Here is a 17181-nt window from a genome sequence, read left to right as displayed (position 1 = left end):
GGAAGCTAGTTCAGTGAGAATTCCAAAAGGGTTTTCTCTTCCCACCCCCAGCTAGCTGTGGAGAAGCACTGACAGACCCTGCAGGAGGAGACAAACAGGAACAAGGTCAACACAAACAGCTGCAAAGCCACTGCCCCAGCTGCACTTTTTTTCAAGGAGAAACTATGAATATTAGATTTTGCTACAGAGTGCTAGCACATGTTTTGTTTGCATCACTGGAGATCCATGCTATGGCTGGGGAGACAGTTCAGTCAGGAAAGGACTTGTCCTGCAGGTGTGCAGATTGGAACTGGGTTCCCAGGACCCACATACAAAGGCCAAATGTAACCAATGCAGAGGCGGAGACAGGATGTTCCATAGGGCTGACTGGCCTAATTGGTGAGCTCTGGGCTTAGTAAGAATTCCTGTCTCAAAGGAAAATGGCCGGTGATCCTTAGGATGACCCTGCGGGTGTCCTGTGGCTTCCATACGCACCTGCATATACACAAGCCAGCGTGGACGCACGCCCAGACAACTAACATTGATATAACACAAACAGCTCAGTGTCTGGGAGGGTGATGGTGGCGGGGCACCGTGGCACCTGGGTCTGGCAGGCTCACCAAATGACCTCAGAACGGAGCTGCTGAGGACAGGGGGTGAAGATGGACTGTTGGCTCACTCAGAGCCAACTTGGGACGACCTTGATAAACAGTATTGAAAAAAAATCATTTTTTATTTTCTATGTAAGATATTTAAAAAGTGCTCCAGCAAAACAAAACAAATAAAAAAAGCCCTGCAGGATATCCCTGAGTGCAAACCTGCCAAGGGAATGGGCTAGCATTCCCTCAGCAGGGGTCAGGCACAATGGGGCACTTCAGATTCTCCCTTCAATGCTGAGATCTCTGCTGCCTCTTGAATGGAAATGAGAGAAATGATGAATGTGTAAAGATCTGTAACAACAAGGGTATTAAAGTCAAAGAGTAGAAAAGATGTGAAAATTCTTTACCTCAGAGTGGCAGCTCTCTGCTGATGCAACTCTGCGATTTGCCCCAGCCAGTGAGTTGAGAAGGCTGAAGCCCTGGCTCCTGTCTGAAGAGAAAGCATCATGAATGCCGTTGATATAGCTACAATGGAAACAAAGGCTTTGTCCTCAATTCCACCTCTACCCAGGCTTGTAAGAGTTTAGATCTGGCCGAGTGTGGTGGCGCACGCCTTTAATCCCAGCACTCAGGAGGCAGAGGCAGGCAGATTTCTGAGTTCGAGGCCAGCTTGGTCTACAGAGTGAGTTCCAGGACAGCCAGGGCTATACAGAGAAACCCTGTCTTGGAAAAAAAAAAAAGAAAAGAAAAGAAAAGAAAAAAAAAAAGAGTTTAGATCTGAGGCTGGAGAGAGAGCTTAGTGGCTGCTCTTCCAGAGGTCCTGAGTTCAATTCCCAGCAAGGAAATGGTGGCTCACAATCATCTGTAATGGAATCTTATGTCCTCTTCTGAAGACAGCATACATATATATATATAAAACAACAACAACAACAATAATAAAGAGTTTAAATTTGAAATGTCCCAAGGGCCTGTATGTTCAAGGTGCTACTGGGAGGTGATACAACATAGAGGAAGTAAGGTCATTCATTGGGCGAAGGCCCTTGAAGGGGTGTGGGCCTCTTGTCTCTGTTTTGCTTCCTGGCCACTATGTGATGAACAGTCATCTCCGTCAGACACACACACCATGATACCCTGTGGAGTGTCAGGTCACGAGGCTAATCAACTACAGACTGTAACCCTGAGCCAGGTAGGCTGTTCACCTCCATTTTGTAACAGTGATACAAAGTTGACATATGCATAGTCGCTCAATTCTGAATAATCTAAATGACAGAATATTGGTCAAGGTGAAAAACTAGCAGGCTATTACACACAGATGCCATTCCATGGCTTCATTTGCAAGTTATGACACCAGTGTTTTAATAGCTGATGCTGATTAAAAGTCCAGAACATTCTATACATCAGCTTGAAAGTATTACTACCATATAGACAAGAGTGTGACACTTTAGAATATAGCTGCCATTTTGCTACCAAGGAGCCACCCTCACTCAGGGTTCCCATGCTGTTTGTGTCACAGAGAGGACAGGTCTGGGGCAGAGTGTCTGAAACCAATCAAAGAATCACCAAGAACATGGACTAAAGGAGAGCCCAAGCCTCAAGGACTGTAAGGCTCACTGTCACCAAGCTAGGCAGAGGCTCACTCATCTCAGTTTCCAGCAAGTGTTCCAGTCAGCTGGCGTTGAGATCAGTCGGGGCCTAAGGCAGCCTGCAGCCCTGGGGCAGGGCACCCACCTCTAAGGGTGTCAGAGCCTGAGGACAGGTTCACCCCAGTGGCAGGTAGCTCTCGCTCTTTGAGCTGTGTATGTCCAGGACTCGGGGACTTCACCTGCCATGAGTGTATGTGCTGGTTGACTGGAATGAAAGGCAGACTGCACAGCCAACACAAGTGCCTCCCTTCTATTACTGGAAACAACTTGGAGTCTGGATCATTTCAACTGTAATTCACAAGTACTGCAAATCCCAGTTCTATAGGTTAGCATTCCCTGAACTTGGCAGGCTGATAGGGCATATGACCTCAGTGTATCATAGAGCCAGGCAGAGAGGCATGCAACCCTACAACACACTATAAACCCTTAGGCACCTTTATTTTTTCTATGACCATCCATTTTAAAAAATTATTATTTTATGCTATGTACATTTAGCCACAATATTAACACCAGCAGAATAATGATTAATGCCCTAATGCTAATAGGTAAAATTGTTAGAAAAAGAGTAGCAGGAAGAGACAGAGCTTGGGAACAACCCTAGCTTTCTCTCACGGCCCCACCCACCTGCATGACCTCAGACAAACCAATCCTGCAGGGCTGAGCTCAGCCTGCTGCTCTGTGCACCAATGGCCAATGAGCATGAGGTCCCTGACCCAGAAGCCATGGCTGAGAAGAGACTCTCAGACTCCTCTCCTCACACATCTTGGAATTTGCTGTGTTCGAGCACTTTTTTCTTTTTTCTTTATATATATATATATATTTAAAATCCTTAAATTTTAAAACCCCTGAAAAGTTCACGATGAGCCACGAGTTTAGAATAAGCTGGAGGGCGCTGTGCTCAGTGCTTTCTGATAAACAATGGCGGTGGATTCAGTCCGCTCATGAGAGGGTTCATTATGTTCCTCTGCTTATGTTTTAAGGAAGTCAGAGGCGCATACATTTATACAATCGAGAAAAGAATCCACTTTTGTTTATTCAAAGCAGACGGCCTGCACGGAGTGTTGCTCAAAAGGCTTGGCTGGTATTTTATACACTGGGTCTTCTGGTTCAGTGTTCTTCACAGCTCTGCCCACGGGCACCAACTGCACGCCACTCTCCCGGAAAAGAATTATGTAAATCTCTCTCGCCCTCAGCCCCCAGCCTCCCAGGCTCTGGCATGGGGATGCTACTCCTACTGAGACGGTCCTTTGAAACCGTACACTAGACTAGGAAGGAACAAACCGAGGTTCTTACGCAGCGAACTCTTCTACAACTTCAGAGACGGAGGGGCCAAGTCATCATGACAAAGAAATTAGTCAGGAAGCAGAAGAAGAGCAGTCACTGCTCTCAGTGAAGGCCCCCGCACACTCGCTCGGGCCCCGGCACATTCGGGCACACTACTGTGGTTATACCCAAACCACCCTTACTGTCTTTCCCTAAACAAGTTAAGCAGACCTAACTCTGAACCCAAAATGCTCCAAAACCCTCAACTTTCTGGCACCACCACGATGCCTGAGTGGGGACATCTATGCCACCAAAACAAAGGCACAATCAACCCACTGTTCCAGATTGCCTCCAGGCTGCATGCATGAGTGCACAGAAGACTCAAACAAACAGGATGTATGTCCTGAATACACGTGTCTAAGTATTCCAAAATGCAGAAAGTCTAAAAACCCGAGAAACTTAGTCCTAAACATTTGGGTCAAGGGCTTTCAGCCCATATTACATGTTTATGATAAGGTTTAAGTTTTAAGTTAGACACAGTTAACACAAAAACCACAATAAAACAAGTATTTAAAGCAGAATACAGTAATACAAGTTTTCTAATGACTGGAGAGATGGCTCAGCAGTTGAGAGTACTGGCTGTCCTAAGGTTGGTTTCCAGCAATTGCATGGTGGCTTACAACCTTCTGTAACTCCAGCTTCAGGGAATCTGGTACCCTCTTCTGGCTGCTGTGGGCACTGCAGGCCCACAGTGCCACACACACACACTAAGGACCAAGTATACACAGAAAAAAATAAAAGAAGAAAAAAAAAATTAAATCCACCTTCAAACAGAGCTCTGTGGAACAGCTGATCTCTCTGCAGACATGTCCACGTACCGAACTTACTCCTCACGTGACAGTGGGAGAAGATAACCTAGTAATTTTTGGATGGCTTCTCTTCAGTTCACCCCAGTTGCCTAGACAACCAGCATCATTAGCACTGCCTCTGAAGCCATTATTATCAAAGTAGGGATCATGTGAACACAGGCACTGAATTATCTCAGCAGTCAAGTGACAGTCAAGACGGCCACTGGTTGCCTTCTGGGCAGGTGGCAATGTGTGGGGTGGGCTCTCACAAGGTCAACCCACCTCCTCGGGCAGGAATGGTACAATATGCTACCTTGTCACTAAGAAAAGCACTCAAGTTGAAAGCGGGAGTTATTTATTTCTAAAACTTGGGGGGTAGTTTGTTGACTGCAGGTAACCACACCACAGATAAAGAGGAACCACTCTGTATTAAATTTATCTCCAAAACATCTCGCTCCATTCCAGTGGTCCAGTGAATTACAGATGGGAGACAATGATGCCATTAAAAAAAAAACCCAAAAATCAAAAAACCAAAAATCAAAACAAAAAGAAAACAAAAAAAACAAAAAAAAACCCAACCCAGAAGTGTTTGTTATTTGCACAGATTTGTCAAATGTTAAGAATGTCCTTGGCCACAGGCTGGAACCTATGTGGCCTGCTAAACACATTGTGTTCACTTTTCAGTTTTACTTCTGAAGAGCAGCAACTACCTCACCAAGAAGCTCAAGCACCCTCTGTACGTCACGGTGTTCTTTTTTTGTTTTTTTAAAAAGATTTATTTATTTATTTATTATATGTAAGTACACTGTAGCTGTCTTCAGACACCCCAGAAGAGGGCATCAGATCTCATTACGGATGGTTGTGAGCCACCATGTGGTTGCTGGGATTTGGACTCACGACCTTCAGAAGAGCAGTCAGCGTTCTTAACCGCTGAGCCATCTCTCCAGCCCGTCATGGTGTTCTTATGTACTTCCCCACTCTGTATGAAGCCTTCCTTTCAGGGAAGCTAGTCTTCTCCATTTACATGCTGTGCTAACCAGGGCCACTCATTCTAACCACAGCCAAGCACTCAGAAGCTCATGGAGACATTGCACCCACTGTTTAGTGATAATCTTAGGCCATGCCATACTAACTGGGTTATACAACCTTTAAGAAAGGTCAGAAATGCTGACACCAGGACCAGAAAAAAGAGTCTATGTTTTTATAGCATATTCTATTTCTTCCTGGTGAGTTTAGAAAAAAAAAAAAAAAACAACTAAAAACAAACAAACACCCCAACACCACAGGAGACTAGAGAGATGGTTCATTTAGAGCACTGGCTGTTCTTCTAGAGAACCAGGGTTCAATTCCCAGCACCCAGTGGCAGCTCGCGACCATTTGTAAGTCCTGTCCCAGGGGATGATCTGATGAGCACTGGCCCACATGATGCAGACATACACGTAAGCGAAACAACCCTGCATGTTAAAAAAACAAAAACCCAAACCAAACAAACCATAAAATCATAAAACCCTATTTATTCTCTCACTGAACAACTGCTGAAATTTTGAGTACATCATTAAAGCAACCTTACTTAGGGCTTACTTACATCATTTCTTCCTGCACATAGCCCTCCAGTGGTTTGGCTTGTTGTAGAGTCGGGAACTGTACCTCTGCTCTCTGCCTGCCAGACACAGGGGAGCTGTTCCTAAGTCAAGAGCCACTCCTGAGAAAGGAGTAAGGCCTCGCTTTCCCCACTCTCTATGTTCGCTGCAGAGAATGAAGCACGAGGAAAGGACAGCGGCAAGGGCACTAGTGAATGAGAGCTGGGTGAGCGCCCTTCTCCTTTTGCACAAATTCAGCCTGAAGACTCAACTAAACTTGGGAATGAGCACCATCATAAGGGAAGAGTTCTGCACAAGCTGCAAGGAAGGCCCTACTGTGTGTGGGTCCCACCTCCTCAACCTGGAGTGCAGTGCCAGAAAAATCTTCAAAGGGTGCTGGCCACCAAAACCAGCCACTGAGACCCCACTGTGGGGGACAGCGGTAGTGAAGACTCCAAGGAGATGGTTCCTGACGCAGTATGTAACCAGCTTTGGAAACGATGATGGTGGGAAAGCAGGGTGGTCAGCAACATGGCCTCCAGGGTGCCTGGAAGAGAACACCTACCAGTGCTTTGTGTGTGACACTCCTGGAGGCCGTACCTGAAAGGCACATCATTTCTTCCTACCCTAACTAATTTCCTACAATCCTCTCTGCTAACACTCCTTAAGCCTTAATTCACATGGAGCAGCCAATAGGGAGGGGACAGTCTGAGTGCTCAGGTCATACCTTGGGGTTCCTGAATGTAAGGTTTAAAAGTTGGACTCCAGCACAGCTTTATGGGATCAAATGTCATCCATTTCAGTGGATGCTGCCCCTGTAACTGGACACTGGGGTCCAGAGACATAAAGCCGAGCTCCCAAAGTCACTCAGGTATAGGCAGACTGTCTAGAACCCTCTTCACTGACCATTCACCCTCTCACTAATTTGATGCTTTATTTTTCTGTGACATTAGATTCAAATTTTTATTTAATCATTTTTCACTTCTTAAAAGTGTATACAGAGCTGGATGTGGTGACACAGGCCTGAAATCCCAGCGCTTGGGTTACTGAGGCAAGAGCATCAAGTTCACGGCCAGCTTGAGCTAAGTAGATGATGACAAGGATGGTGGTGGTGGTGGTGGTGATGATGATTCTGATATAATGTTTTAAAAGTGAAAGGCATAAGATAAGATATCTACTTTCTCAGGTGAACATCTCAGGCAGCCATGAAAACAGACCTTGTAAGTGGGCACTCATTTCTTTTTTCTGTTCTTTCCATCAATTGCAAAGGCCAGCTTGATCTGGGATCTGGAACTTCCACCACGCAGTCATTTACTCAGGACATGCAGGGGCAATGGATGATCCTTAGGGGATGCTTTCACAGATCCTCCATTCCTCTCACTTGTGATGGGAAAATGGAAGAGTTGCTTCTACCCACTATGGAAGCTCTGCTCACTCGGGGTGGAATAGCAACCCTTTAGCATTTGTGAGTCTACCAGCCCCTTCCCTGGTTCCCCACTCCCTCTTCATTTACCACAGTGCTATCTGATGTAATACCCAGAAGCCACCAGTGCAGAAAAAACCCTCCACAGAACTTGCTAGTGTCCAGTTTATGAAACCAAGGACAGGAACACTATGTAACATAAAATCGACACCTAGCAAAGGTGTTGTGTATACTTCCTTCTTCCATGATGCATAGGTCTCAAAAACTAAAACACAGTGCTCCAGACTCTACCCAGCTCTTAAAGGTACTACCCAAGTTCAAGGCCCTGCCTCAAGCCAAGTACTTTACAATATGGCATTCTGATGGACCAAATGAGAGACACTATTGGGAACCTCAAAGGGGAGGGGATGGGAACCTAAAACATGTCACATTTCTACTTTCATGGCAGTGATAAATAAGGGATATTACCAAACTATAAATGTCAGACCCTATTGGTTGGTTTTCAAGCCACAGACCAGACTCTGGTGGGAGCTTGGGGAACAGAGCAAGGGGCTGAGATCCCATCTACATACTTTCCTTGAGTTGCAGCCTGAGCTCAGCCTGAGGAAAGTTAAGGCATAACAGCAAAGGGAGGATAAGCAAACTGAAGAGGCTAGACAGCCCCAAAGGTGCCCTCAATGTGAGTATGGGTCCCACCCACCTCATTTCCTCGACCATTTGTGGTGAGATCATGCAGATGGAAACTATGGGTCCCGGGAAGTCTGACCTTCCCCACACAATGGTGTCTGGAACTTTCAGCCATTTTCCTGGTAGCTCTGGGCACCAGGGATAATTTAGGCACTGTTTTCTCCCAGGTGCAGTTCAATGCCACAGATAATGCTGCCCCTGGTCAGATGCTTTGTGGAGCTGGGCCTTAAACATACAAAAGTAGAAATTCGTTTGTCTCCCAAGCATCAACATTCACTGAGAATGATTCATCCGATGAAACACGACACTGACAGTGCCAATAGCAGAAACTCCATTGTAAGTCAGCACTTAAGTCTTTGTCAGGAAGAGCTGCATATCCTTCTAGCATGGTCATATACTGCATAACATTTGGGTCAACCATAGCTTGCAACACAGTACGCAGCAGTGGTCTAAGAAGCTCGTGGTAGTTTTAACAGGAATGGCTCCCATGGGCTCACGTTTGACTGCTTAGGCACCAGTGAGTGACACTATCGGAAAAGACGAAAAGGATTTGGATGAAGTGTGCCACTGGGGATGGGCTTTGAGGCTTGAAAAGCCCAGACAGGCCCAGCGTCTTTCTCTCTGCCTACGGTGTAGTTCTCAGCTACTGCTCAGCGTTGGCCTGCATGCTGTCATGTTTCCTGCCATGATCATAATGGACCAAACCTCTGAGATTGTAAGCCAGCCCCAGTTAAATGCTTTGTTTTATAAGAGTTGCTTGTTCATGGCATCACGTCACAGCAACAGAGCAGTGCCTAAGACAGGGCTGAAGAAGCCTGCTGCCTGCTACTGCCTTAATGTGCTACAGCAAAGCCATGGTGACCCCCAGCATAAACAGGCCCACTGCACACCCATCATGGGATCACCCACAAGTGTGCACTGCACACACTACTTGAAAATGATAATGATGCTGGTTTACACACTTATACTGTGATTTTTATAGTTATCTCTCCTTACAAAAGAAAATATATTCCAGAACTACTCAGAGAAGCCTCCTACTCCTGCCTCCTGTGTTCTGTGACTACACAGGAAGGCTGCATCCATCAGGTCTCTGACCTATACCCTCTGGGTCTGTGGGAGCACATCTCACAATGTTTATACAATGATAGCTTCATCTGATGATTTCTTTCTCAGGACAAATTCCCCTAATAAGCAAAGAGGGACAAAGCAATGATTTGTCTGCAACTATATAAATTAATGTTTGCTTTTAAAACTGGTATGAGTACCTACGGTCTAACCCAAACTGAAGAGAATGCTAATCCACCCTGACTTCAAGTAGAATAAAGAAAACACACTGCTCCCACCCACAAGTAACTCATCACTGCTTGGTGCATTAGCTAGCAGGAAGCTTAGCTGGACCTTCTTTGGATTAAGTTCAGGGAATATGTTAATGTGTTAGAACTAACACCATGCTACTCAGATAATATAAAAGGATTTAAAAACAATAAGTAAGAGAAACCTCAAACCTCAGATATAATCATACCTTCAGTCAGTTTCATTCAAGTCTTGCTCACAACAGAGCACCTAGGTTGAGACACCAGTGGATCCCTGCAGACAGGGCCACCCCCCCTCTGTGTGGTCAGCTCTCTCACCTAGGTTGAGACACCAGTGGATCCCTGCAGACAGGGCCACCCCCCCTCTGTGTGGTCAGCTCTCTCACCTAGGTTGAGACACCAGTGGATCCCTGCAGACAGGGCCACCCCCCCCTGTGTGGTCAGCTCTCTCACCTAGGTTGAGACACCAGTGGATCCCTGCAGACAGGGCCACCCCCCCTCTGTGTGGTCAGCTCTCTCACCTAGGTTGAGACACCAGTGGATCCCTGCAGACAGGGCCACCCCCCCCCCCTCTGTGTGGTCAGCTCTCTCATGCACTCATAACTACTGAGCTAAGCATCCACAGTGCAATGGAAGCAACACTCCTGCTCAGGAGACCTGCGGTCCTGTACCACCTTAGCTAACTTGCTTTGTGTATGGACAAGTCACCTCCCCAATCCCTCCTTTTCCTGTAAAAGAAAGAAGCCATAGCAAATGCATACATGGAGGTACTAATGTTTTGCTCAGGCTAATACATACACACAATTGTGTCAAAGAAAGCAATGTCCCTTACATTCTATAAAACACAAGGACAGGAACTGAGGAGATGGCTCAGCAGGGTAAAGTTCTTGCCACAAAAGTGCAATGACCAGAGTTCAATACTAGGTAGTATGGTGACCCATCTGTAAGCTCAGCATGTGGGAGGCAGAGACAGGGATGCCCTGAGAGAGCTGGCTAACCAAAGCAGCCAAAATGTCCAGTGAGATACCTTGCCTCAAAATACAAAGTGGAGAGTGACTGATGTCAACCCTGGACCTCTACAAACACACACAAGTACATAAGCCCGCTCCTTTCCTGCAACTGTGACTACATATTCATATGCAGCAAAAGAGCCCAACGGTAACCCTACAAGGTCAGTATAATTTTTCTTTAACAAACCCACACACCATGCTCTTGGGTGCATCCTGCTTTCTTCCTAAGCATCTTTCTCTTAACCCTGTGCTTAACTCCATGAGTTTTTAACAAACTACATGTTTACACACACATGTGCACATGCATACATGTATGTGTAGCCAACGCAATTTCCTCTCTTTACGTTAGACGGCCACCATTCTTCCCATTTTGCTGATCATTCAGTTACCCTGAACCAAATTTTGTCCAGTTCTCTGAGGCAGGATCTCATTATACAGTCAGGTTGATCTCAAATTCAGGGACTTCCTGCTTCAGTCTCAAGTGCTGTGCTTACAGGCATGGGCCACCTCACCCAGCACACAACTCCCACAAGACTTCTCTTCACCTCACAGGCACACTAGGAAAGCTGGTACTGGAGTACACACGTGGGAGCGCACATCATGGACAGAGAAAAATGTTTTAGCACTGTTTTCAGAATTATAGCACAAAGTAAAAGAAACAGCTTTTCCCAGAAGACCAGCTCTATCTGCCGAGGCCTTTGATTTCTTTACGCGATTAATTGCACACAGCTCTGAGCTGTTACTTAAAGCACTCAGTCAAAAAGGGTGGGTGACCATTTGGCACAGATGCCATGGTGATATTGCTGCACTATTTAACAGGCAAGTCCAGAAGCTCTTCAGAGTTTCCTGCCCAGGGCAGTTGAGAGAGGCACACCCGACCCACTCAGCATCCCCCCCAGAGGTGAGTGTAGTGCCTGATACATTCTTCTGGCCCCCCTGGGCCTCCACTAAGAAGCACTCAGTTGAGGTACGCCTACAGTCGCCTTTCTCTCACCTGGAAGACTGGTTTCTTCTCCTGTTCTTCTCCATCACACAGCAGTCAGTCCTCTCTCAGTTACATCATGCCATCTCTTCTATTCAAAGCCTTGGCGAAGTGCTTAGTTTTACCTGAGTGGATGCCAAAGCTATCAAGATGTCTTGCAGAGCCCTAAATACCCAAGTGTTCTATCTTTCGCCCATCTCTTCTCTGTAGTCATAGGGAGCACCTAGCTATCCTTCAAATGCCAGGGTGTGCTCTCACCTTACTGCATGCCCTGTCAGGATGCTCTTCTCCCAGGTCTAAATCTCTACCTGCCAAGGGATCTAACCTGACTACCCTATTTATACTGCAATCTACCCCAAGCCACAATACCCTCTCCGGTTTACTTTCCCACCACCTCTCACCTTGTAGCACTCTAGATAACTCACTAGTGTCCTGTTGCCTATTGAATATTGTTCCCACAGGGAGCCCATAAGTGCAGACACTGACTATTCAGCAATGTAAACCAAGCATGGGCCCCCGAACACAGTGTGTGCTCAGCAATTAGCGCCTGAATGAACTTCAGACTAGAACCTAAAGTCTACACCATGAAGAGACTGGAGGCCAGTAGTGGACAATTCAAACAGCCAAATGCACAGGGTCTGACAACACTCTTATATGGTGGCAGATGCCAAGGAGCACAGGTGACCTTTGTGCTGTACCACAAGTCACAGGTATGGAGGAGGAAGAAGGGGCACACACCCTGCCTTCAACTCTCCTAAGGTGAACTGATACTGGCCCTGGCTTGTCTTTCTCCTGTGGCTTTAGAAGTCAGGACTCAGGAATGTGAAAACGCAGGTTCTTGTGACTATAGAACCAGAGGCCAATGCAGCTTTCAAAGCTCAACTCCCTCTCCCCGATTAAGCACTCGCACAAGTCAAAACTGGATGACCACTCTGTGCCAGCAGTTCTCACCATGCCTATAACCGAGTCCCTGGAGCTCCTAACGCTGCAGCTGCCACCCACTAGTAGATTGGCCCAGACAGCACCGGTTTCAAAAGTCCCCAATGTGCAGCCAGGACTGGAAGTGGCTGATGAAGACCAACTTCATCATACAGATCAAAAATATAGCCCAAGGCTAGAGAGACAGCATGCGCTTCTCTTTCAGAGGGCCCTGAGGAGTTTGGTTCCCAGAACCGGGGCCAGGCAACTCACAACTGCCCGAAACTCCAAATTCCAGGGCATCCAACGCCCTCTTCAGGACTCCACAGGCACTGCATACACATGTACCCCATCCCACGTACACTGTCACCTGATTCTCAGGAAGACAAGAGGCATGGAGGAAACTTTACCTTACAGTTTAGTAATTTATAAACATAACGAGTTAAATGCACGGAGTTCAAAGTGTACAGGGTTCTGGGAAGCTGAGCGTCACCGCAAACCAGTCAGAGTGTCCGGGGGGCGGATGACCAGAGCACTACTACTTACTAAGTTCCCAGGGGATTGCATGTCGCCAGCCTGGTAACGAGTGTGACACTTCTTGACCTCTATGCCTCAGGCAACGTCATTTAACCTCTGCACCTAACACATATTGGATGCTGTGAAATTAAATCGGATAATGAACATAATCTAACTCAAGGATATGAGAAATGCCAGTCACATATCAAAGCCACCCCTTTTACGTATAGAATTCAGTGCTTTTAGTATAGTCACAAAACTCTGCAATGATCAGCACTAAGTCAAAAACACGCTTTTCATGTTCTGATGAGGAAATTCCATCTCCTTAGCAGCCTCTCCATCAGCCTCGGGGACCACTAATCCATACTCTGCCGCTATGGATTGAATTGTTCTAGATATCTCCACAAAGCACAATGACACAAAAGCTCTGGGCACAGCGGTGGCATGGTGGGTTCGCCCTGGCAGAGCTTGCACATACTTGTTTAGAGCCGAGTCACCCAGAGTCTGCTGAATCACCTGCCCACTGGTTCTGGAGTTGCTCTCATCCATGGGCTATCGTGCACAACACTGCTTGAGCATTTATAAGGATGCCATGCCTGGACATGCTTTCTCCACTGAACACACCTAGCAGTGCAGGAACCTGGGTGCACGGTAGCTTTAAGTATAACTTGTTCACTGTTGTTGCTTTCAGATGAGTTCCAATGTGCATGTAATGTATTTATAATGCAATTCAGTCACTTTCATCCCCTCCCCATTACCCTTTCTCAGCCCTTCCCACTCTCACTGAGCCAACCTTCTTCCCGACAGTCTCTATCCCATTTTCATGGCTGATTTGGGGTTTTGTTGTTATTCTGTGGCTTCTTTTCTGACTCACAGAGTTTAATTAGGGCTGCATGCATAAGCATGGGTGGAAGGTTACTTACTGGGCAACTTTAATAGCAGTTATATCGCAGAAGAAAATGACTCCTGCTTCCCAGCAACCATTAACTGCCAATAGCTCCTAAGGTAGGTGAGGCTTCATGAATGCCTCTCCCACCCATAATGGACCATGGATGGACCCTTCTCTTATGCCTAATTTTAGGCTTTCAGAAAGCCTACTGTGTGACTGAGTAGACAGCTTAGCCATTGGAGTGGCTGCAGTGCAAATAGAAGGCCCCGAGTGTCTCCCCACACCCAAGTAAAAAGCCAGGTATGAAGGCATGTGCTTGTCAGCAGAGCCTAATCAGCAAGGTCCCGGGGTCCAGTGAGAAACTGTCTCAAGATACAAGGTGATGGCTCTGAGGAACAACAGCCAAGGTCGACCCTTGACCTCTTCATGTATCTATATCTCACCTCCATATACGTATCTACACACCTGCATATACACACAACAGAAATAAAACAGAAGAGGAAGGGAGGAGGCGGCAGCTGCTGAGGAAGATGTAGCTTGCTGGAGTGCACACCAGAAAGGCTGCAGGTTCTCAGGGCGCAGAGGAAGCAGGCTGCCCTAGAAGGACCTGATGGCACAGCACACAGTCACACAGAGCTCTGCTCTGTAGGGACAGACTTGAAACTCTGCAAGATGTCCTACTTCTTAAGACCTGCACTTCCCTGGCTATATCGCTTGCTTCTCCTAGGAGGAGGTGGTTATTTTGTTCGTAACACAGACCTCGGTCCTCTTAACATGAAAGTAAACTAATGCCGAAATCTTGGGTTTTAGCCGGAAGCACAGCAGTGTCCCAGGACTGCAGAGAAAACGAGATGATGGTAAAGAGCCACGCAAATCCGCATGTGCCTCTGCCTCACATGTAAAGAACACCGCTCCACTGACTGAACACACAGGATGCAGAAATACGTCTGCATGAAGATGTAGTCCTAGTTTGCTCTGCATTGCTGTGACAAGCGTCAGGACCAAGTCAACTCTGGAGAGGAAAGGGTTTCTTTTAGCTTAGAGTTGACAGAAAACCAACCTGTGCAGAAGCCAAGTCTGCTCAGTATGTACATTTACACGCATCCGAGACCTCCGACTACCCAAACCAGCCCCTGCTTTGTTACATCACTGCCATAAGCTAGGCACCCCTCCCGGAGACCTTATCCTCTCTACATTACATGAAACAGCTAACACAGTGAGACTGCTAAGGGGTCCCTCTTACAGTGGTATAGGAAACAGTGACAAGAAAAAGAATATATGGTGGGTGGGTGTGTGTGCGTGCGTGCGTGCGCGTGTGTGTGTGTGGGGGGGGCACTGAATACACATAGATTCATTCATTCAGATGGACACGTTCCTTCTAACCATTTCCAATGTGCCGTTTTGTTAACTCAAGGACATGGGAGACCATAACTTCACTGGGAGGCTGCACAGCTATAAATGTGAATTATAAGCCATCGTTTCTTTAACGTATGAAATGGGGGTCAGAGTTTAAAAAAAAAAAAAAAGATTAAAGCCAAAAAAGCTTCACTGAATTTCTAGCTATTTCAAGAAATTTATAACAGGCAGTACTGAACAGAACTTTATTCTAAATAGATCGAGTTTATGGACCATATCTTAAACTTAGTTTTACATTGTACACAGTCTGACAAATGCTCAACGGAGAAGTGATGAAGGAATGGATGAGCATGGATGAATGGAAAGGATCCATCAGATAGAGCAGACTCTCCCTGACATGAAAGTGGGGAAGACGAAGGAGAAAGGGGAAGGAAGGAGTGGAAACTTCCTTCTTGTACAAAAAGGGGCTTTGCCAAGCACAAGGGTTAGATGAGAGGTCAGGGTACCAAGCATCCTAGCAACAACTGGGATGAGCCCTCAGCACCTCCCAAGCTGGCCACCCACTTCCCTTTCCCTCAGGGAAGACAGGCTAGGCCAACTGTAAAATACAGGCTTCCTTTATTCCCTTCTGCAGTGCTTCACCTACCACAGCACACTTGCTCAGGCACTATACTCTTGGGGACTGAAGTGCAGTCCCCAGACCTTGAAGCTAAGTCCTAACCTCTAATACAGTGAAATGTACCATTATCTGGAAACAGGGAAACGAATACGGGTCATGTGGCCATAGGATGGGCCCTAATTTAATGTCACTACTGGCCTTATAGGACAGGAGATATGAACAAAGACATGTGTACAGGGAGAGACAATGGAAAGACTAAAAGTAACAGTGTCTCAGTCAAAGAACTGCAGACAACAGAACCAAGGCTGGGCAATCCTTCTCTAGCATCTCTGGAGGGAGGGGACCCTGGCACCCCAAGGGTAGGACTCTGACCTTTTTCTAAAACAGTGAGGTCATAATTCCCCACCGTTCTATGCCATCAGCTTATTCCCGAACACTGAGCAAGCTCATGCAGGCTCCAAGAGCCAGTGTCAGCCAACTACAGTCTACATGTCAGACCTAGCCTTCCACCTCAGTCACTGCAATCACTTCCCGAGAGGCCCAACAGTCCCCCTCAGGCTGCTGCAGCAGCTCAGGTCTCTCTGACCTGGGGCTCCACTTCTGCCTCCCACACTCCACCCTAATGCCAACCTGTGGAGATCCCCCCTCCAGGGTCTCGTCACTTGCTTGCTACAGCAGAGAGCCCACATCTCCTGCCTGGTGTTCTGAAACCTATGGGAGCTCCCGGGCTATGGGAGACTCGCCTAGGGGCTGTGTAACATAAATCCCTTGCTCTTGGAGCCATGCCTCCTCCAGCTACGAATTCTCCCCTTTCAATGTTGAGCATCCCATGAAGAATGGTACGAGAATCCATGCTCTCTTGGAAGCTCTCTCTCCATCAGGACTAATGCAACAGCTGCATATGTGACTGTGTTCATCACACCACCCTGCTTGCCTGCCTGGCATCTCACAGTGCACACAAAGCCCACTCACATAAAGAGCCCAGAAAGGGCAAAGACAGAGAGTGCTACAAAGAATCCCACAGCTAGGCGAGCAAGCCCTTTCATTATAAAGCTCATATCTTAAAATTCTGCGGCTGGAGAGATGGCTCAGTGGTTAAGAGCACTGACTGCTCTGCCAGAGGTTGAGTTCACACATGGTGGCTCACAACCATGTGTAATGGGATCCGATGCACTCTTCTAGTATGTATCTGAAGATAGCTGCAGTGTACTCCAATAAATAAAAAAATAAATAAATCTTAAAGAAAGGACCCAATTGAATATGCAAAAATTCTTTAAAAATTTTTTAGGTCTTCTTAAAGCCAAAGACAATAATGTGAGGCCTACTGTAACATTCACATAATCGCTGAATTACCTACTCAACACACACTAAACATCCCAACATCTGGCTCTTCCTTCAACTGAAGATTTGAGAGTTGGAACAAAAACTCCATAGTCTACTAATGGCTCCACATATATCCAGATAATTTAAAACATGTCATGGGGTCAAGGTAACGCTGTCGGGCTGGAGAGATGGCTCAGCGGTTAAGAGCACTGACTGCCCTTTCAAAGGTCCTG

General features: G+C 46.7%; 1 protein-coding gene across 2 annotated transcripts in view; it reads right to left on the bottom strand.

Moving 5' to 3' along the window:
* The window catches only part of Aagab (alpha and gamma adaptin binding protein), a 38930-nt gene that overhangs the window by 5465 nt on the left and 16284 nt on the right, over nucleotides 1-17181 (bottom strand). For both annotated transcript variants that reach the window (XM_021172068.3, XM_021172069.3), the window contains exon 6: nucleotides 986-1068. In XM_021172068.3, coding sequence (XP_021027727.1) covers nucleotides 986-1068 — 83 coding nt within the window. The remainder of the gene's footprint in view (nucleotides 1-985; nucleotides 1069-17181) is intronic.

Source organism: Mus caroli, unplaced genomic scaffold, assembly GCF_978045245.1.
Source record: "Mus caroli unplaced genomic scaffold, Mus_caroli_1 scaffold_11, whole genome shotgun sequence".
Lineage (NCBI taxonomy): Eukaryota > Metazoa > Chordata > Mammalia > Rodentia > Muridae > Mus > Mus caroli.
The sequence above is the reverse complement of the archived record's forward strand: the minus strand, read 5'-3'. Positions and strand labels throughout refer to the sequence as shown.